The 21587-nt window shown below is 39.8% G+C and overlaps 1 protein-coding gene across 1 annotated transcript in view; it reads left to right on the top strand.

Moving 5' to 3' along the window:
* The window catches only part of RHEB (Ras homolog, mTORC1 binding), a 41668-nt gene that overhangs the window by 12880 nt on the left and 7201 nt on the right, over positions 1–21587 (top strand). The window contains exons 2-4 of the mRNA XM_034063439.1: positions 8263–8334; positions 14951–15018; positions 18184–18266. Coding sequence (XP_033919330.1) covers positions 8263–8334; positions 14951–15018; positions 18184–18266 — 223 coding nt within the window. The remainder of the gene's footprint in view (positions 1–8262; positions 8335–14950; positions 15019–18183; positions 18267–21587) is intronic.

Here is a 21587-nt window from a genome sequence, read left to right as displayed (position 1 = left end):
TGTACATAGCTGATGATCCAAGGAAAGGTCAAGTTTACTCAAATACCTAATTAGCTGCTTGAAGTGTGTGCACAGGGAGAGAGAACTTGGCTTCTACCCAGCAGTACAAGTTGAATTTTCCCTCTCTGGGAAGAAATCAGTGCAAAGTTCAGGTGCTTTCAGTCTAAGTGTGTCATAAACTGAAACATTAGGGTCTGATCTTTAAGCTTAATAAACTTACCTTTGGAGGTGGTTGTGGTTTTAACCTGGCAGGCAGCTAAGCACTGCACAGCCATTCATTAGCTCTACCCCAGTGGGATGAGGAAGAGAATTGGAAAAAAAGGGAGAACTCGTAGGTGGAGATAAAGGCAGTTTAACAGGATAATAAAGAAATGGAAAATAATAATGATGAAAAAGAACATACAAACCAAGTAATGCACAGTGGAGTTGCTCATCACCTGCTGACCAATGACCACCTAGTCCCCAAGCAGTGGGCCTCTGCCTCCTTAGCCCAGTTTTACTGTTCAGCATGACCATCATATGGTATGGAATATCCCTTGGGCCAGTTTGGGTCAGCTGTCCTGGCTGTATCCCCTCCCAGCTTCTTGTGCTTCCCCCACTTTGCTCCCCCCTGCCAGTCTCATTGCTGGCAGGGCATAAGAAGCTGAAAAGTCCTTGATTTAGTATAAGCATTGCTCAGCAACAACTAAAACATCAGTGTGTCATCACATTCATACCCTAAACCCAAAGTACAGCCCTGTACCAGCTACTAGGAAAAAAACTATGCCCAGCTGAAACAAGGACAGAAGTGCTGCATATCAAGTTGTACTGCGTAACTTGTAGTTTAGAAATACGTTTGATAATTAGGCTAGCAGCAGAGTCAAGTTGCCTCAATTTCTACCACCACCTGAAATATTTTGGGCATGGTGCTGTGGGGAGGAAGGTGGGAAGGTGCTGCAGGAATGCACAGCTTCTGCAGGAAGTCTGAAGGGAACACAGAGGATGGTACTTATCTTAGCAAATATTGGTTGACTTGGAGTATGAATGTCTGAATTTCCTTCATACTTAGGAGACCCCAGGATACAGTTCACTTGACCTTTTTGAAAGCATCCTGGATGCAACCACCTACGCATGCATACCATGGCCAGGTGAGATATGTGCCACAGAAATTTACTGGATTTTTTTTTAAGCCTTATAATGACTTTTCCATCTTTGATAACTGATAGTAATCACATTAAATTAAAATTGCTTTCCCTTATTAAAAGGGAAATACGAGGCAAACTGTGGCATTGTTTTTCTGCCAGCAAGGATAACAAGCAGATGTAGCTGGACTACACAGTAAAATAACTAATACGTTTCTTCTGGCAATCCTTTGCTGAGGTTACTGTCTTAAGTGGTGACAAAACAGACACCTAGAAGTATCTGGAAGAAGAGATTCAGAGAAGCCCTGTGGAGAAGAACTTGGGGGTGTTGGTTGATGAGAAAATGAGCATGAGCCGGCTTCAGTGTGCACTCACATTCCAGAAAGCCAACCGTATTCTGGGCTGCATCAAAAGGAGTGTGACCAGCAGGTCGAAGGAGATGATCCTGCCCCTCTACTCTGCTCTTGTGAGACCTCACCTGGAGTATTGTGTGCAGTTCTGGTGTCCTCAACATAAAAAGGACATGGAGCTGTTAGAAAAAGTCCAGAGGAGGGCCACAAGGATGATCAGGGGACTGGAGCACCTCCCATATGAAGACAGACTGAGAAAGTTGGGGCTGTTCAGCCTGGAGAAGAGAAGGCTGCATGGAGACGACCTAGCAGCCTTCCAGTATCTGAAGGGGGCCTCTAGGGATGCTGGGGATGGACTGTTCATTAGGGACTGTAGTGATAGGACAAGGGGTAATGGGTTAAAACTTAAACAGGGGAAGTTTAGATTGGATATAAGGAAGAAATTCTTTACTGTTAGGGTGGTGAGACACTGGAATGGGTTGCCCAGGGAGGTTGTGAATGCTTCATCCCTAGCAGTGTTCAAGGCCAGGTTGGACAGAGCCTTTGGTGATATGGTTTAGTGTGAGGTGTCCCTGCCCATGGCAGGGGGATTGGAACTTGATGATCTTAACCTGAGTCCTTTCCAACCCTAACTATTCTGTGATTCTAAGTGGCAACTATGCTGTTATGGAAAAACAATGGAATTTTTCTCTACATACTTGCCTGGACATCTAATACCTTGCAATGAAGTGTAAGTGAACGTTGAGGGATGATTGCTGCTTGCAGGATGGAGCACGGTTCTTGTTACATATCGGGGAATAAAGCACCCACTCTCTTCTTGCTTTCTTTACAGAAAACATGATTTAGGTAGCATTATTAGGACTCTTTGTTTGTGTTTTGAATCACTGACAATGTAGGAAAGGTTGTGAGTTTGACCAACTGTTTTGAAAACTGAATAAAATAAAGGAAGCCATCTGACTTTTTTTCTAAATGGCTGCTTCTCAGATTTCTTTTGGCTTGCAGAGTAATACCTTTGATAAACCTCAAGGTGATTGTGCAATGCAGAAGGAAAGGAAACAAGCATGTGTTCTTTTCTCCCTGTAAGCTTGTGTTCTTGATGTTACTATCATGTGAACCTCCTCCTCTACAGCAGAAATGATTCATGCTACAGTACCTTGCCTTAGCCTGTCAAATACATTTCCTTATATCCTAATATAATAATAGATCAGGAGAAGGCAGGGGACAGTTATAGCAATGGGATAGAGTGCCACAAAAGTTGAAAAAGATCTTGTGTTGTTCTGAAGTGGTGATCTGCTGTTTGGTTTGTCATGAGATTCTCTTCTGTTCTTGAGGTCCTTCATTATACTACCAAAAGATACCTCATCAAGTTCCTCAGGCTTTCGTCCTTACAGGAGTATAAGAACAGATCCTTCAGTCTGTCCTTCCGAAAGCTCAGACAGCACTTGGACAGGGGAGTGTGTTGCGAATCAAGCATGGGAATCATGTGAGCAAGGGCACCAGTTGAGCTCTGTGTGTCAGCACAAGTTTTCCTTGTTTTTTATTCTGATATCCTGTTAGCGGTTGTGTCGATGTCACAAGGAAATCACTACAAAGCAGAAAAAATATGGCTCAAAGTAGATATTTATATATGGTAATACCTCATCATTAGAAGTCTAATAGTAGTGTTAGGTTGCATCTGAGTAAAACAAAAACTACTCATTTTATCACTGTCTCCAGAGGTTTTGAAACAAAATTCTTTATTGACCCAGATATGTCATTTTTATAGTCGTTAGAGTAATTCACTGAACTATGTAGCAACAGTCAGCAAACTAGCAACTGCATAGCCATAATTAGTACCTGGGAGGGGAGAAAAGGAGAAATCATAACTAACCATAGAAAGTTGCTGGTGATGAACCCTGAGACAAATGATGAACTAGAGATGGGTTCTGAGATTATCTACTATCTTGTGAAAAGATTTTTGTTGAAGAGCAATGCTGTAATTCCCTTTGCTACCCTCCATCTGCTCCAGGAAGTCACTGAGATCCTTTCTGTGCTCTGAGGATGAATAGTTAATCTGCATTGGAAGTACTGGTGTCTCTGTTTTCTGCCTCTTGGTATTCTGAATTTAAAAAGATAAGGATACACCAATGTTGAAGTTAAATTGAGTGTAACTTTCAGTGTGAAAACTTCATCTCTGAGAAGCATAGTAATTTGAGCATAGCTGTTTGTGAGATACTGAAAGTTGGGTATGCAGTAACTCTGATCTAATTTGATATGACTGACAGCATTTCATTATGAAATTTCTTGAACCCTTTTGGTACAAAACCTAAACTAATCTGTTCCATTGATAACTGAGTAGATCTAGGTAGAGACTAGCTTAGGTAAGATGCTAGGCTTATGGTAGGAGTGGATTATGTGCTGCCAGCTGTTGAAGATGTTTTATAATTAAGCATAGTTCATAAATGGGTTTTTAATAGAAAAAGATGGGTTAAAGAAACTGCATCTAAAATTCTAACAGAATGGAGAACTGCAACTCTTCAATAGTTGTTGTTCTTGACCCTGTCAGATTGTTTACTGATCACTTGTGTGGATGATTTCAAGTGTTGAGAAATCGTTCCTGTTGAGATAAACTTCTGTGTGATGCCAGTGGCCGTCATCGTGGAGATGCCACGTTAGAGGGCAGCTGCAGAATCAAGCTTGCACAATGCCTTGCTTGTGGAGCTGTTGTTTGACTTGCTTGCTGGCCGGTTGCATCATTTCTGTCTCCTGGGGTTGGGGTGAAGTTGGCTGCAGATAGAATTTTATCTGGGCTTTCCCTCTACATATTGCAAGGAGATTAAGGATGTGGGATCAGGACAGCAGTCAGGTAATGGGGCACCAAAGTGAGGGCATGTGCTCTTTGGGGAGGCAAGCTGTGCATGAGCCCACCCATGCGCAGTTACTCATCTTCTTGGTAAACTGCCTGGTGTCGTAAAACTTGAATTTTAAGGCTAGATGAAATACCACAGCTCTTATCCAAGAAGTAAAAGGATGAGTAAAAACTCAGTTTGGCAATTGTTTTGCCTTGACAGTCGCAATGGCATTTGAAACCGACGTGTTCTAATTGCACTAGTCAGAGTGTTTATGGACATTCCATTTTATGTAGGGAATGGTCTATTGTATGAACAGAAGTATGACAGCTTCAGTTTTTGAAGTGGCTTTCTGTCTGAAAACCTGTTCCTTTTCTGTTTTGACAATGTAAAACTCTTTACCACTCCCATGTAATATCATAAATAACAAATTGTGTATGCAAATACCATTTGGGTACTTCTGGACAACTTGAGCTTTCAGCCACCTGGGGCTTGTATTCTAAACATTGTACAACACACTCCTACCAGCCCTTACCCTCTGTCTGAGAGAGAGTCGGTAAACTTGGAGGATTTTGCTTAGCAACTCCCCTGCCACAGAGTATCTGGTGCTTTGAGTTACCATAGCACATACAGCTGGAGGACTCATCCTACTGCCCTTCCCCAGTGGTGCCCTTATTTGATTCATTCATTTCTTCCTAGTTTAAGCTCTCTGATTCTGCAGGGTGAAAAGGTTAAACCATAACCTTCTCTGGTAAGATTTCAAAAATGCTTTTTCACCTCAGAATTGCAGGTCTTCATCAGTTCAGTGGGCCGCTTCCAGCAGACTTTGCCTTGCTTTTTGCTCATAGCACTTCTTTTGGTCTCAATGTTTATTTTCCTAAAACTCGAGGAGAGTTGGTACAGTAGAAGTACTGGCATGGAGGATATGACAAGGGAAAGCTTGGCAAACTAAAAAACATCTGGCATTTATTCCAAATGAGGGCATATTAGAGCTCAGCCTTTTTTGAGGTATGCACCTTTGAGTAGTCGATTAATCAAGTCTTTGCTGCTGGTGTGCAGACTGTCTCATTCTTTTAGGCTAAAGAGTGCTAGCAGTGTGTGCACATTTGGACTGTAGCATCTCCTCCCTGCAGTGCTCTGAGATGGAGTTAGCACATCAGTAAACGCAGTTGCGTGCAGTTCCTTGGCCCCTCTCTTGTGTATGTTACGTTTATGTTGTAATTCTCTATGAACATGTTTCCCGATCTTTCTGGGGAAAGAGGAGATAGGAGCTAAATTGTCAGCTTAATTTTCCTGTCTGTCCTCGAGTATAGGTCAAAGGCCTGGAATAAAACCTGTGGGGCAAAGTTCAAGCCAAGCTGTTGTTTACATGGTCCTGGCTGCTTCTTGGGCATGGACTGAGACAAGGCAATGGGGATTAATGACCTGGGTTTTAAATTTCTTGCGTCCCCTTTGGAAGCCTTAGTTTGGTGGGATACTGTTGCACTTATCCCAAGGAGGGTATGTGGCTGAAGCCAAGACTGGAGCTTCCCTGTGGCTCATCTAGGAAAGCAGGCATCCTCCTGTGATCACAAACACATCATTACTGGAAGGCTTGTTACAAAGCTCAGAGGAATTTAGGAGGAGAGTGTTGGAACACTGGTTTTGTCTCTTTTTGTTTCCTCCTCATTCACTGTTAGGAGGAAAGCAGTAATTAATACAGCTGGATGTTAAATGCAGCATTTTCTGTTGGCTCTAACTTCTTGCTAGTATTCAGTTTCCAGACTTAGCACAGACAGACGGTAGCAATCAAGTTTTTTGGTTAGTTTAGGATCCTTCTTAGGAGGAAAAATGTTCAGTCATGATCTGTGCTTTAATTTAGCTGCTCTTACCTTAAACATGTAACAGCCTAATACAGAATAGTTAACTTTGTTTTAAAATGGAGTGCTTAATGTGCTGGTATTGGCAAAGAATCTGGAAGCGTGAACTCTGGATAGCAACTTTGTAAGCGTATAGCTGAAGAAGAAATAGCGTGAAAGTTCATTCACTCTCTAAGTGGTGTCCAAAATACACAGTTTCACAAAGTTGCTGGGATGCATAGTCCGAGTTCTATGTCTGTCCTTATTAGGATGATTTTGGATGTGCGTGGTGCTTCTCCCCCACCGCCCTCCCTCCTTGCTGGAGCAACAGTTTAAAGTGCAGTGTTCTCCGTAAACTCATGCGGAGTGAGTGTGACACCTTTAGTTGCACTGTGGCATATATCAGAAAATGGTGTCTTGAGAACTTGATTTGAGGAAAAGCAACTCTTACAAGTTAGTGTGCTGGTTGGTCTTTTGGGGGTGTTGTTTGGGTTTTTTAGCATTGTATCTTGAATAAACTGGCATGATTGATAGGAGGTGGCAGAGGGATAGGCATGGAAAAGCCAGGCAGTGATGTTAAAATAAACCAAGCAGTTTGTTGATGAAGGTTTAGGCTGTTGGAAAATCCCCAGATGATTATGCTTCCTTCTGGGGAAGTAAATCTTGGAAGTGTTGCAGTTAATGATGGAATTGGCTGCATGTGTTATTATAAATATTAAGCCAAACTTTCCTTGCATCACTTTGATGCTTGTATTTTGTCTGATTTGCAGTATTTTAGAATGGTTTTAACAGTGACTTGCTAAGTATGCTGATAGTAATCAGATGTGAACAGATCAAGAGCCCTGTGTGATTAAACAAGAATGGGGGGTTAAAGTGGAAAATTGTTTAATATCTCCTGAAGGAATGCTTATGAAAGAACATTTTCTACAGCAAGGCATGAACATGGCATGGTCTGAGCACTGCAAGTGGGCACTCTATCCAAAGCAATTAATTCTTGAAAATAGTTTTACTCTATAGTTCAGCCACACTGGTTACTTAGGATGTCATTGAAAGGCTTTCACTGATTAGGATGGTCTTGAGTCTGGGTTAACTTGAGGTCATATTTTGTTCGTACTTGCCAATGAAAAGAATATCAAGGAGCATGAAAGATACGCTCATTTCCAAAAGCAGCTAATGCACTTGGCAATCTTTCTAAGAGTGTATTTATCCAGTAAACATAATGTAATAGGATCTAGTAGATTCCCAAATGTAGAAGATATGCTGTAATGGAAATTGTGTTAAGACTTCAGTAGTGATTTGAAAAGTCTTCAGTTACAGAGCTTTAAAAATGCTTTTTATGGTCAGTATCTATGATTTGCTTTTACCATATTGTGAAGTCTTCCAATACTAAATTAGTTTTTTGGGGTTCCTTTTCCTCACTCTGCTGCTAAGTGCGACATTTTGCTTTACTCTTTATTAGGGGGTGTGTTACCAGATCAGCATAACTGAAATTGGAAACATTGTCTGCAAAAGTAGCAGTTTAATGGCTTTTAAAAGAAAAAATGTCCCGTCAATCACTGTGGTTAAAATGCCACATTACAACAGACCGGTGGATTCTGTATTAAAAGGCATAATAAGAGTATACTGATCTCAAGAATTTTGAGATCATCCTTTTGTCATGGGAAGTATGTCCAATGTCCTAGTCGAACCAAATTTGGCTAATTCTATCTAAGCTCCTCGTTTTCTCTGCAATGCCTGAAAATTATTTCTAGCTTCCTTGCTTCTTGACAGAAAAACCTTCCAAGTATAGCAGTTTGTTAAATTTAGCTTTATGAGGATTGGACACAGCTACTTTTAGATTAGTTTTAAACTGACGGAGGCGTTTAAATTATGCTGTGTTAAAACAAAAGCAGAATGCATGCCAAGTAGCTTTTGCGCTATATTTTTACGTGTTCAGGAGACCCAGTTACTAGGAATAGGCACTTAATTTAAAAATAGGGCAGTTGTCATGTATAGGTAGTTTAAATGAACCATACAAATCTCATATCTGCTCTTATAAAAGCATTAGTGTATCTGCTAATAAGTGTAAAGTGATAACAGCCTGAAGACCTGTTTAAACACAGATTATCTTTTCATTGCTTTACAGGAAAATCTTCACTGACGATTCAGTTTGTGGAAGGACAGTTTGTTGATTCGTATGATCCAACTATAGAGAACAGTAAGTAAATAACTGACAAGCTGCTCCTCTTCTGTACCTAACTATTATCAGAAGCCATTGTGGTTATACATATTACTTACGTGGGCATTAACATATTAACATTAAAGCTCATTAATTGTCAAGTTTTGTTGCTCTTTTAAAGCAATGTTTACCAAACTGACAGTACTGCAGTGTGGAAATTGCTGTGTATGTATTACTCAGCTAAACAGCTAAACTTTCAACACTGAATGAAAGAAAATCTAATCAATCTGGCTAAAATTCATCTCCTTCTTGTATTCTGTGTATGTTGTTGGACATCTGCTTCCCCTAATATAGTCAGGGCACGTCAAATTAAGTATGTCATACCTCTATTATCTCAATAGAGCCACTCTGTACAAAGACTCAGACGTCTAATTTGATCAGTGTATCCAGATGATCACAAAGCCAGCAATGCTGGTCCGGACTAAACAACAGCATTAGAAGGTAGACATGCTGTGTCTATGATAACATAGCAGTCTTTTAAATTACTCATTTTCAGCTACTTGATAACAAGTTCAGTATACAAGCAGCTTGCTGCAGATAGTGGGTAACTGAATTCTTAAGTGTTTTTCCTCTTAGCGTTTTTTTAATATTGGTGCGTTTGTGAATAGCTAGTATAACAGGTGAGTAAAGGTACTAAAAAATGCTGCCAAGAGCAATGAGTTACTTCAGAGGCAAGTTACCTGGTATTTGTTACAATCCAGCCACCTCTTTCTGAGCTAGCTGTGGTCATAAAGTGCTTGAGCAACTGTGGTGCTAGCCTGAGTAATTTGATTGTATTGGCTCAGTTTAATCATGTGACAAATAAAACTTTGATTTTTTTGATCATAACCCTGATTTCTTGTGTTTTAATGACTTGTGTTACTGCTGCTTTTCAAATGTTTTTACTGTTTCAAAATTGTGCAGTAGGATGCTAAGCCTCTTTGATACTGTGAAAATTTGAATGAAGTAATCAGCAGAACAAGGATTTTTTTGCATATATATGGTAATAATTGCTAATCACTAGCTATGAGAATATATTTTACTCAGGTTTATTTTAATGCTTAGAACTAAAATTCAAATGCTACTTTTTGAGAAGCTCTGATTTTGTGTTATGAGTCAGGGTGGATAATTTGCCCCTTGACATTTATGATCTGTTAGTCGTTATATGGATGGCATTAATATTAACACTTCAGGATGTATACACCTTCATACAAGATTGCCTTGTTTCATCCTTTACAAGCTCTTGTTGTCCACAGAAACCTATTGTTTGTAACTGCTAGTAACTCTGTAGTTGTCTGTCTCTCACTTAGCATTTCTTAACTGTATGAAAACATACCCTGGATGAATTCTGCTCGTATTTGACTCTTGTAATCTGCACTGCTTGCTTGATGTAAATTCTAAACATTGAGCATGTCATGGTCATGAAAACTTTGTTGGGCATAGGCACCTTGAAAAGGCTTAAATCCTCACTTGGTTTTATGTTTGTCTGGAAAACAGCAATACTCCTTTTGCTGAAAGTTTTGTTGATCTGTGACATGGCTGGGAAAATAGTGTTCTGAAAGGCAGGCAATTTAAGGGCCCTTCTTGCATCAGAACACGTTGCTGAGAAGTTAAGGGTTGAAAATGTGAAAAGATGTGCCCTGAGGTTCAAAACAATAGGAAGTCTCTTGCATCTTTAAACCCTGGAAGACCTCATAGAATGCTTTAAAAATGTTTCTGTGAAGAGCTGAAGAGATAACACATTTAACATTTAAAATGTATTGATAGTATCTTTGTTAAGAAAGGCATGTGAAACTAGTTTTGGTGGGATTCAGATAAAATCATTCTTTTGTCTTCAGTTCTTAATCTTTTAAAAATGTTCTGCTAAACACAAATCTTTGATCAGTCCAGTCTTTTGGCACTCCCAGCTCTGTTTCTGATTCTGTGCAGGGTCATAAGACACAGAGTATGTAATCAACTCTTCCATTGTTTTCCTAGCTTGTAATTTCAAATCTGTTTGCCAATGCTGGCAAAAGGGGTTGAGAAGCCAAAGCTCCTATACTGGGGGCAGTGTTGAGAATATTGCATTTTTCCAGTGCTTTGTAGCAGGTCATAAAACTATGTCAGTTTCATCTAGTGATTTGGTATACTTCAGTTTCACAAAACTTGGAAACGAAAAAAGACACAGGCTAAAGAATAGGCTGGCCTATGTGATTGCTCTTTTGTCTCCAGAATACTGTTACTAATAATTTGTTACAGTATTCTGCTAGCACTGATGAAAGGCTTGAAAGCTGCAGTACTACTGATAGCTTAATCTGTATAATTTTTGTCTTAGTGAAACTTGCACAAAAAATGCAGTGTAAAGCTAAACTGTATAGAAGGCAAGCTATAGTTAAGCTCTTACAGGAACAAGTGGCATAGCATATAAGCCTTGAATCTTAGGAATAAGACCTAATATTCTAGTAGTTTAATTTTTCCAGTGTGAAAACCCCTATCTTCTTTGAACCTAATAAAGACAAAATAAGCTGCATTAGATTTCACTTAGTGTTTGTTGGAGTCAGTGCTGCTTCACTGCTGTATTTTCCTTTGCTTCTGTTACATTAGAACCAGAAAAGTTGGTTTATTTAAGTCAACAAGCATGTTGGATTCATTTGCTTCTCCTAAACCTGTGTATCTGGAATCACAGAATCCCAAGGGTTGGAAGGGACCTCGAAAGATCATCTAATCCAACCCCCCTGCAAGAGCAGGGTAACCTAGAGTACATCACACAGGAATTTATCCAGGTGGGCCTTGAATGTTTTGTGGCAGTAGTGGTGGTCAGAGTTAGGTGTTTGGCAAAATAAATTTTCCCTTTCTGAATGTCCCAGTAGGAGTGACACCACAATGGGTGGCTGTTCTTGAGACAGACATGTTGAGAAACTATTGAAGCTATTAAACTGTGGGGTGTTGGAAAGAGAAGGAAGACCATGGTGCTGGATGGGACTCTGAAAGCAGATGAGCTCAGATAAGCTAAGACCAGAACAATTAGAACTCAAACATTTGACTGGAATAGAAATGAGAATCTGTATTTGGAATTCAAAGCAAGTAGGTCAGAAGGAAGATGTGCACATAACTCTACCTTAGCAGGGATGTCTGTGGTTATCACTAATTCAGTGATTTTGTGTTGCAGAAAAGCTGACTTGACTGCCCAAGTCTCGAAAATGTTTTCCTCAGCTCCTCTGTGGCCTGCCTGGCTGCTTTCTGCTTTTCCATGTAGTTTCAGACAAGCTTCTAGCTCTGTGGCACAGCTCTGTGGTCTTCCTTTCTGCCCTGAGCAGGCTCAGTAGCTCCCTAAGGAAAAGAACAGTCTTCCCCCGAGGGCTGCCTCCATGATGTTTAATATAATTGAGAGTGGAAACATATTAGGAAGGGGGAGGTGGCTAGAGGAACCATAGTAGTTGGGGAGGGAGATACCTATAGATTGAGATGGGTCTGCTAGAAGCATCTTTAAGGTTGAACTTCTTCCACATGTCATGGCAACTGCACTGGAGGGGTTGAAGTATACTTCCTCCCAGGAGTTGCTGATGAGCAGCCTTCTCAAGGCGTGGAAATGAGGCTTCCGAGAAAAATTAAAAATAGCTCTGTTGCATTACACATCTCAGTGTCGTAAAAGATGTCCTGACAGATTAGTGGCAGGCAATGACTTTGGGATGAAGACCCAGGTAGTAGCAAATGCAGAAGGTGGTAACCAAGGAGCCCTTGTGAGGCAGCTGTATACAGTTACCAGCCAGTAGCTCTATGGGAATAATGATACAGAATTCTTGTACCTTTTCTCAGCAGCACTATCATTCTAAAAGCTTGCATCCGTGTATCTGTAATGATGGGGTGTTTGTATCATGGTGGCTTGTTTTTGCAGCAGCTGTCATTTGAGTTGCATAGACAAATAATTTAATTCATGTTAGTCTAATTGAAATACACTTGATCTTAGGGTAACAACGATTAGCAGCTGGTGGAGTTGCTGTATAAGTTGCACTTCTGCTGAGCTGTAGCAACACTCAGGGCTGTGCTCTGCATGCAGTTTTACCAGAGCTTTCTCTGATGACAAAGCAGCTTTAGTTTCTTTGCAACGCAGCTGTTGACTGCTGCACTCTCAACTGTAGATGTACATCTGTTTGGTGCTGTGCTGCTCACTGCAGCACCAAATTCTCCCAAGTTTCAGTAAAGCATCAGATCCAGGAAACAATTGTAGGTGAAGGTGGGGATTGCAATTTTCTTCATACAGCCACACTTGAGTGATGCACTGCAAGGCTGTAAGCATGTCCTGTCCGAGATCTGTGTGCTTCGTGGAGCTGAAACGGGCCTTACCCACACTGATGAGCAATGTTCTGCAGACACTCGCATTATGACTGGGACTGCAGAGGTTGTTCAGGTCTGCTGAAATCTGTTCTCAGCACACAGGGAAGAGCCATGCTGTGCAGTGATCGTATTATTGCCGGCACAGTGGAATGCAGTGTGTCCCAGGATGGTGGGTGATAGAATTGGAAGTGAAGACTTCCTCTGGAAGGAGACCTGTGGATCACACATCATCTTTAATAGAGCTGTATGTTTTCCCCAAGATTAAATTCTTACCAGGAATATTTTTTAAAAGCTTCAGCAAAGACATGCAATTTATTAATTACAGCTGCATCAAAGCAGATTTGTGTTCTTGCAGTGGGCTATTCCTAGTGCTACAAGCCTCTGCATTGAACTAACAGTTCTTCTCTCCCAGTCTGTGGTGACACCTCCACTGCTTCCCTTCCGCTGGCTCTGTCACACTCTGCTTCCAGTACCGATTGATGATGATGTCTTTGCTGGGTCTATTTTAGGCTTCTAGAGTAGTCTGAAAAAGCTGCCGTCTGTCCCTTTTTAAATATTAACTTCATGAGGCTCTTGAAACTACTTGGGTTGCACAGTGCTTTGATGTGTAATGTGAAGTGTCAAGAGACTGTTACTTTTAATATACCTGTTAGTGCAGTATGTCTTCGGATGCATCTGTTTTCCTAAAGCAGTGATAGCATGTATAGCAGTGCTGTGTGTTAGCACCCATTCAAACAGATGGCTACTTCTGTCCCCACCACAGTATCCATCCAAAAGGTAAAGAGCTGTTGTGGGTTCTTGCTTCATAACTTTAAAATTTTGTGCAGCAATGACAGCTGTGTCCAGATGGAGACTTGAGCAGCTCACATGCACATGTGTTAAAGCAGCTTTCTGGGGGCACAGACAGGGTAAGGTAGGAGCCCTCACTTTGAGGCTCAGTTCAGATTGCACCTGTGAGTGTCCTAGTGGAAACGATTGGTGTGTTTTACACTGTTTGTTTAGACATTCTGTGTTAGTTTGGCTTTGCTGTTTGAATTGCTCCTTTTTAAAAAGGGTGCTTTCATTTACAATGTGGGTTGAAACCTCCAGTTTCAGCTATTTCAGCCTACTTAAGATAATGCTCACATTGTGGAGACTTGACAGGGCAATGAACATTAGTGTGGGGAGGAGGAAAGTTGAATTTCAGCTTCTAGGAGACCCTGTACAAAGCCCAGAAGGCATAGGTGGGAGGCTGCACAGCAGAATCGAGAACATTCAGCTTTAAAGCTTTGAGAAGCTGTTGGGCAGCTTAGAATATGATGCACAGGTCACCACAGTGTTAACAATCTCACTGCTCATTGCTGCACTGAAAGATGAAGCTTCTTAGGACTGTTAGTATTTGGGGAAAACAACCTCAACCAGAGGATAACACAAACTTTACCCAGTATTTAAGTATTGTCCAGTAATTGTGTCTGAAGTGCAACAGTAAGGCCAGAGTGAAGTTGTGAAGCCGGGTTTGCATGCTCTGATTGGTACATGTAGTGCTCAGTAGTACATTATTCCTACAAGAGCTGTGACACTGTTTGCTTTTGCAGTTGCATAATAAAAACACTGAGTAAGATTCCTCAGCTCGCAGTGTGTTGGCGTTTCATGAATCCAAGGAAGAGAAGCAATTCTCATCACTTTAGGGACTGAATGTACTTCCTGACTGAGGACTATATAGGCTGGTAGCTACAGCAGATGTGAAAGCAACACAGTGATCTTCGAGCTGCTTATCTAGGTTTAGTATATTTATAAGTAGGCTCTGTGTGTTTTAGCCCCAGAAGATTTGTATATATATATATATATATATATTCTTTTTTAATCCAGATCATTTACCTCATGGTATTTACGTTTAGGCAGTTGATCTTGTTGAACTGCTTGGAAACCAGGGAACATATCCTATAATAAGTCCAAGCTTAACTTTGGTGCTAATTGTATTTAAGTGTCTTGTGTTACCACAAATTATGGTTGCCTGGAAGTCTCTTAGAAATGCATGTAAAACTCCTTTACATTGTTTCCTTTAAGCAAAGGAGAAAATGCTGCATCCAATGTGAGAATCTTCTGGAATTTAAAATTTTGAAGTATGTTTCTGAGCTTCATTATCTGCAGTCCACTAGTTTTGTAGTATAGCCATCTGATTTAGCCTTTTATTGCTACTTTAAAGCCTACAAGTAAAGTTCTTTTTTCATAGTACCTTGCTGACAGTAGCACAGATGAGTGACTTCTCATCCCTTCCTTGTAAGTAATTTTGACATGTTTATGTATTTCTTGTTTGTTCTAGCTTTTACAAAACTGATCACAGTAAATGGCCAAGAATATCATCTTCAGCTGGTTGACACTGCTGGGCAAGTAAGTTATCTTTCTTTCCTTAAATCTGTCTTTAGAGTTAAGACAAGAGGTGTTTATGTTCCTGTAGAGCTAAGTTGGTAGCGACCATGCATTCAAAAGTGAAGGTTAACATAAATGATACTGCCTTGTTGTTTAGTCACTAAAGAGTAATGTTTCTGTAGTGCTTATTTAAAGACTTACAGAATCATAACATCATAGAATAGTTAGGGCTGGAAAGGACCTTAAGATCATCTAGTTTCAGTTCCACCCCCCCACCTCAGCATGGGGTTTGTTTGTGGGTTGTTTTTTTCCCTTGTCTATTTAACTAATGTCTAAAAAGGTGAGGAAGAAATTGCCTTAAGTCTGATATACCAAAAGTTCGTAAGTAGCTTGCTTAATATTTATGGACTAAATTAGCAGTCTTGCTTTAGATGGAAAATGTCACTTCAGTAAACTGGAGAAGGTCTTCATGATGTTTTCCTATTTGTGTACTCCAACTACATCAGTGTGGCTTGTATCCATGAAACAGTCATGGGGAGTAGACAGTAATGCACACAGGTAGTACTTAGCGGGCTACCAATAAACTACTGCAGTTTGTTTACATTTTTATGTGATGGTTCATGTGTGCGTATGAGCCTTCCCATAATGACAGGGAGCGCAGAAGGAGACAGCAAACGCGTGTCCTGAAGATTTGTGAAATACAGGTGTTCATTATATAATGTTGCTCGTCTGATCTTGTACTGCACATTCAGTGTGCAGGAGCACTCCATCTTGTGAAAGACCGTGTTAGGAAAAAAACAACAGGGACTGTTAAACCCCCCTGTTAACTCCCTGTATTTTTATCCTGAAGTTGTTATTGCTTACCTTCCGTGATTCCTGGTACTATGCCTTTGTTTTTTTCCAAAGTATGAGTAACGTTAAACAATTTCAGTGTTGTAAAATGTGTTGCCACTACTTAAGACTTTAAAGCTGCAGGACACTTACTCATAGCTGGGAGACTATTCAGAAGGGTTGTAACCTTCTAGGTATGTTTCATTGCTTTCTTTGTAGAGAGATACATAACTTAAGAATAACCATGCTGTATTTATATGGTGTCAACTTGTGGTGCTAATCAGCAGCACTGCATCCACTGATAATCGTGTCTGAAGTGATCAGGAACACAATGCTGGCCACATGTTCCAGGGCAAGATTGATGGGAAATATTCTGCAGAGGAGAGTGAGGTTGAGAGATGGAGAGGCTGAAAAGCCTGAGCCAACAGAGCAGGCTCCATAGGTTTCACTTTGTGCCGATGTAAGTGTGCTTGTCTTACATCTCTAGCTGTAGTACACTGGTAGAAGTAAGATTCCCATTTGAGGAAAAAATAGTCTTCTGGGAAGGCACTGCAGCTTCATCAGCAGTGTAGCTCCATTGCTGAGGTTTATTTTCAGGGTTGATTTTAATGTTATACCGTATTGTAAAACCAAAATAACTTCTTTCCCTGTGGTTATTTTCAGATTTGATCCTTCCTAGGAAGAACTTGAACTTTTGAGTTAGAGGGGAGACATGATGCTGGGTTATGGAAGGTGTGGCTTGGACAGATTTCTGTCTCAAGTCTGTCTTGCTTAATGATCCATAGGGAGTCTTCATATGTATACACCATAGCAAGGATTATATTGTAGGTTTGTTACATACTTGCAAACTTGGCTATAACTTGAAAAGTTCTAGTTGCATTGTTTTATCTCATAGCAAAGTTCTTTTTGATGCACAAGTTCCAGGAAGCTTTTCTTCCTTCCCCTAACAAGCTGAAAAATTAATGAATTGGAAACAGTTGAGGCTGTGGCACGCACTTTCTTGGTACTCCTCCTCTGTCCTGTGTCTCTACCTTTTGTGGTTATCTGATTCATGTAGTTCAGTTAAACAGGAGTCTTGATACGGGATCACAGAAGAAGAGTGCAAAAGGAAACATTACATAATACCAAATTCCAGCTGGGGCAATCCTGAGAAATTCTGGGTAAAGTCAAACAACTGCAGAGTTGCACTTTCATCTGTTTTACATGCAGACTAACTCATATACTTCTGTATTGACTTTGCAATTACACAGCCAACTGAAGTGGCAGTTTGGCATTTCAGTGAAGGGGGAAGAGCTGCCCTCAGTGTTTACCAGTAAAGGCAAATAAGGGCATCTTTTGTCAAGTGTTATTCTTTAAAACATTTTTGTCTGAATCTGTGAAATTGATTTATAGAGGGTTTCTCCTCATTTACCAGTTAGGGAAGCTTGATTCCTTTTGGCTGTCAAAGATTTAAGCTGTATGATTGTGTTGCTCCATCTGTTCAGTCATGACAATATACAGAGAGGTTTTGTGATCTTAAACTAAAATTAACGTCATAAGCATAGGTTGAAAAATCTGAGAACTTGCATATTAAGAAGTATGGCTCTCGTCAAAATGGAAGTGTTTCCTGAGAATAGTATTAGAACAGTTTGTTTCAGTATGGGATTCATAGTCTTTCTGCTGTATTACCTGCAATATGTCAGTCTGTTTCATTTACCTATTTAGTCAGTTCCTTTCCTACTGGGGTAATAAATTCAGTGATTAAGTTTGTGGTGTTTTGTTTGGTTTTTTTTAATTAAACACTTGACATGTAAACTTCTAGCTGTCATAAAGCAACTAATAACTGTGTTTCTTGCATCTTGTAGTTGATAAGCATTAGTTAGTAAGCCACAGTTATTCGCTTCCTAGCTGATCCCTTAGGTAATTTAGATGTGATCAGTGTTGCTTGAAATTCTGAACTGCTAGATCTTGTTGTCAGCTGTTGAAATTAGGAATCTGAAACGTATCACCAGCAAGATAAGAGGCATAATTGCTAATTAGTGGTAGGACAGAGTGGATGTTTTGCATTAATTCAAACTGATAATTAAGCAGGATAAAAGGATTTGGAATAGCTTTAGCTAATCCACAGTCTTAGAGGGAATAAACCAAAAAAGCTGTAGATTAGTGTATACAGTCCAAGTCAGCTTTCTCTTAATTTAGTAAGGATGTCACATTTGACATTATGATGAAAAAGCTTAATTCTGAAGGTATGCCTAGACAAAATGGCCCTGCATGTCATGTCTTTCAAATATGATCAACTTACCTGATAGTCATCTGCTGGCATCAAGTTCTAAACTGTGGCAGTAAGTAATTTTAAATGTAATGCTCCTTCTACAGGATGAATACTCCATATTTCCTCAGACGTACTCCATAGACATCAATGGCTACATTCTTGTTTATTCAGTCACGTCAATAAAAAGGTAATAATGTCTGCTGTGTTCTTCTGTTTCAGATGTTAATCAGGTATCTTCTGGGTTCAGCTCTTGCCTTTGCTCTATTTTCTTTGCATGTGTTTAATGCATTTAATCTTTCTTTCCCTTAGAAATACAATGGAAAATAAAATTAATGGATTTTCAGAAATTTACCCTCAAATCAAAATGTCACACTTTGCAGACTAATATGCAAGGTACAGTGTGAAAAATGAGACAGACAGTGCTGAGCTATTGCTTTGCGGTGCAAGTAAAAGTGCAAAGAATGATTTCAGGAATAAGTAGGATTCATAGCTGTAGCATCAGATACAAAGGCAGGCTTAAATATGAACCTAAAGGGCACTCTACATTTATGTGAAGTACCCAATTAGTTGCTAAATCAGTCCCTCAGCCTTGTAGCTCATTACAGTACTGAGATTTCTTTGAGTTCTTGTCTCAGATTATTCTGGTTAATCGTCAGAAATTTTCATATGAATAGCAATGTGTGATTTTTGGCCTGTAGACTCACTTCCGATGTGCTGCAGCAAATACTCTTACTGGAAAATTTTCCCAGAGTATCTTGTTTTGTCCTTGCTGTTAGCTGTCCATTCTGACAGGAGGACAAAATCCATTTTAGCTGGAGGTGTTTTCCTGCAAGACACATCTCAGCTTTCATAAGGCATTGTCATCTTCTGTTACTTTGTCCCTTCATCTGGTCCTTTTGCTTTGCTTAAATACTGATAATTCTTGAATAGATCTCAATTTTCTGATCTTACACAGCATCTTTCTTATAGCCAAAGAAATCCTATTTTCTTAATTTTTTCTTCGGGTAAAATGATTGAGACCTTTAAATCTCATCAAGTAGAAGTCAATGCTTCCCTTCTACAGGCAAGGAAGCTGATCAGCTTTTGATGAGTGCTGATAGGAGTTAGTATTCTCAGCCTTTAGGACTGGAGGATTGTCTAATTAAGTGAACAGAAAACTGCTCATTATAAGTGGTACTGTGAGGACAAAAACAAGTGTTTAGGTAACAAAAAAGATCTTATACAATGCTGTGGTAGCTTAGGTGACTTGCCCAGGCAATCAAATTACAATCACCCTCTGTCTTGTCTTCTTTAAGAATGTGTATATTGATCTGACTGTTGATGCAGGAGCTTTGAGAGCTTTGACAGCAAACTTAATAGAACTGCCCTTTTAAAATTTTCATCTTCCCTGCTAACCTTCACTGGGAAGTTTAAATGGGACTTCAGTGAGAGCTAGCGCCCTACATTTTTCTTGTTCCCAAGCTCTCAGCAGCAGGGTTACTGGAAAGCTTTTGCTCTAGTTCAGCTTAATTAAATGGCATTTTTTTTATCTTGCTAGATTCCACAATTTTGTGTAACACATTTTTTTGACAGCTATTTTGTTGTATTTCATACTTTGAGCTGTTTGCCGTAACCTTACGTGCTTGACAGAACTGGAAAGGACCTCTTATGGTCTCCAAATCTGTTGCTGTTTCACGACTTTGATGTGGTGATGCTCTTTTTGGATTGGTAAATACCTGTCTTAAAGTGTGTCCCTGTTTCTTCTAGCCTTAGTAATTTGTAAAGCTTTCTAGAACATTGAATTGATCTGGTCAAGCCAATTACATTCTTGGCAGTTCTTAGCAACTTGTTTCTGTATCAGAATTATGTTTAGATAGTGCTTCCCTTCTGGTTTCCACTGTGATCTGTTAACAAAGATCAGTTGTTTATTCGTTAGCATTTTTACAGAAAACAGAGCTTGTGACCTATCCTATGTAAGCAGATAGATACATGGAACAGGGAAATGAAGATCTCAAGTTGAACAAGAACCCTTGCTAGGGTCCTGTGCCATGGCATGGTGTTTTTCTGGAAACAACACACTTAATAGTGAAAAGGAAATGACAATAGTACTGTTAGTGATGCAGTTATGCTGTGGCTAGTACATGAGATCTTTCCTGTTGCTTCAGACTGAGAAACAGTTCTATTGTTTGTAGCAGGATTTTTTTTCCTTAGCATTTTATTATTCTGAAGAATAATAGGGTCACTTAGTTCTGTGTGTAGCAATACCTCGCAACTTCATCACAACCAAGCCCTGATTAACTCTTATTTTTGACACAATTAAGAATGAAAGTCCAAGACAAGTTCTCAAGACCAGAGTTTCACTGATACCTTTTTAGCATAAATACTTTGTAACCCTGAAGTCCTTTCTTTGATTCCCCATTTTTATGTAATCTGTAGTATCGCACTAGAATTACTAACAGTAAGTTTTGCCAGACTACGTCATGCTTTTGCTTGCAAAGAACTCATTTTCTTGCTAGGTTGTACTCAAACCATTAGCTGAACACCGAGAAGTGCTTTGTTCTACTCGGCCGCAAAAGTTATTGCTGAAGTCCAGACAAACTGACCTACTTGACAGAAAATCCTCAAATGTGGTAGCCTTTATTGTTCCAGAAACGAGAAGTTTTAATGATTCAAATAGCTTGAATAGTGGGGTTAGGTACCAGTTCTTTGAGAGAAAGTGTGTTTGAGTGCTGCTTTAAGAGATTCAGTTCTAATTGAAATGCAGTGCAAGTCAAAGACACTGCATGTAGCTAACAACCTTGGAAACTGAAAAAGTTTTGGCCACTTTTTTGTTGTCTAGTGGTGTGTCTTGACTTTGAGCCTGTGCCTCTGTCTTAAAACAAATCTGAATTGTGCACTTGATGTGCCAGTATTTTTCTGTAATGTAACTAGAGGAGCACAACATCTGTTCTTCAGCCCCATTTATAGCTTGTTCTCTAAAGTACTAAATGTCAAATGCAGTGGATTTTGTAAGTGAGGTTTTTGGCTTCACAGTGCTGCTTCTTATCTCCTGTCATCCAAACTTCACGTGCATGGTAGGTGAACAGACAAGTATTTGAATAACCACCGTTGTGATATCATCTTGCAGATCAGTTGACTCACTTTCCATAGAAAAGTAGAATTTAAGCTTCCTTTGGCTTTCACATAAATAGAACTAAGGAATTCTGTATGAACTAAATGTTCTTAAAAAAATAATGTATTCTTTCAAGATGGATCATGTTAAAATACTTGTTCTTTGAAACTGCTTTGATTTAACATGCTCATCCAGAATTGTTGGACTCTAGCAGTTAAATTTCTTACTGTAGATAAAAGCCAGATCAGAGGTGGGGAGGGTCTGCTAGTGATTCTGTGCTAAATGCATTGGTTCTGGGTAATGTTATTTATTTCTGCAAATACCATAAGTGGGAGGCTATAATGGTAGGCACAGGCTAGTATTTACTGCTTCGGGGACCATTTTGTCTCTTGTGCCCAAATCAGTAAAGCTTTCAGC

Source organism: Melopsittacus undulatus, chromosome 1, assembly GCF_012275295.1.
Source record: "Melopsittacus undulatus isolate bMelUnd1 chromosome 1, bMelUnd1.mat.Z, whole genome shotgun sequence".
Taxonomy (NCBI): domain Eukaryota; kingdom Metazoa; phylum Chordata; class Aves; order Psittaciformes; family Psittaculidae; genus Melopsittacus; species Melopsittacus undulatus.
Note: the sequence above shows the minus strand (reverse complement) of the source record. Positions and strands in the feature narration are given on the sequence as shown.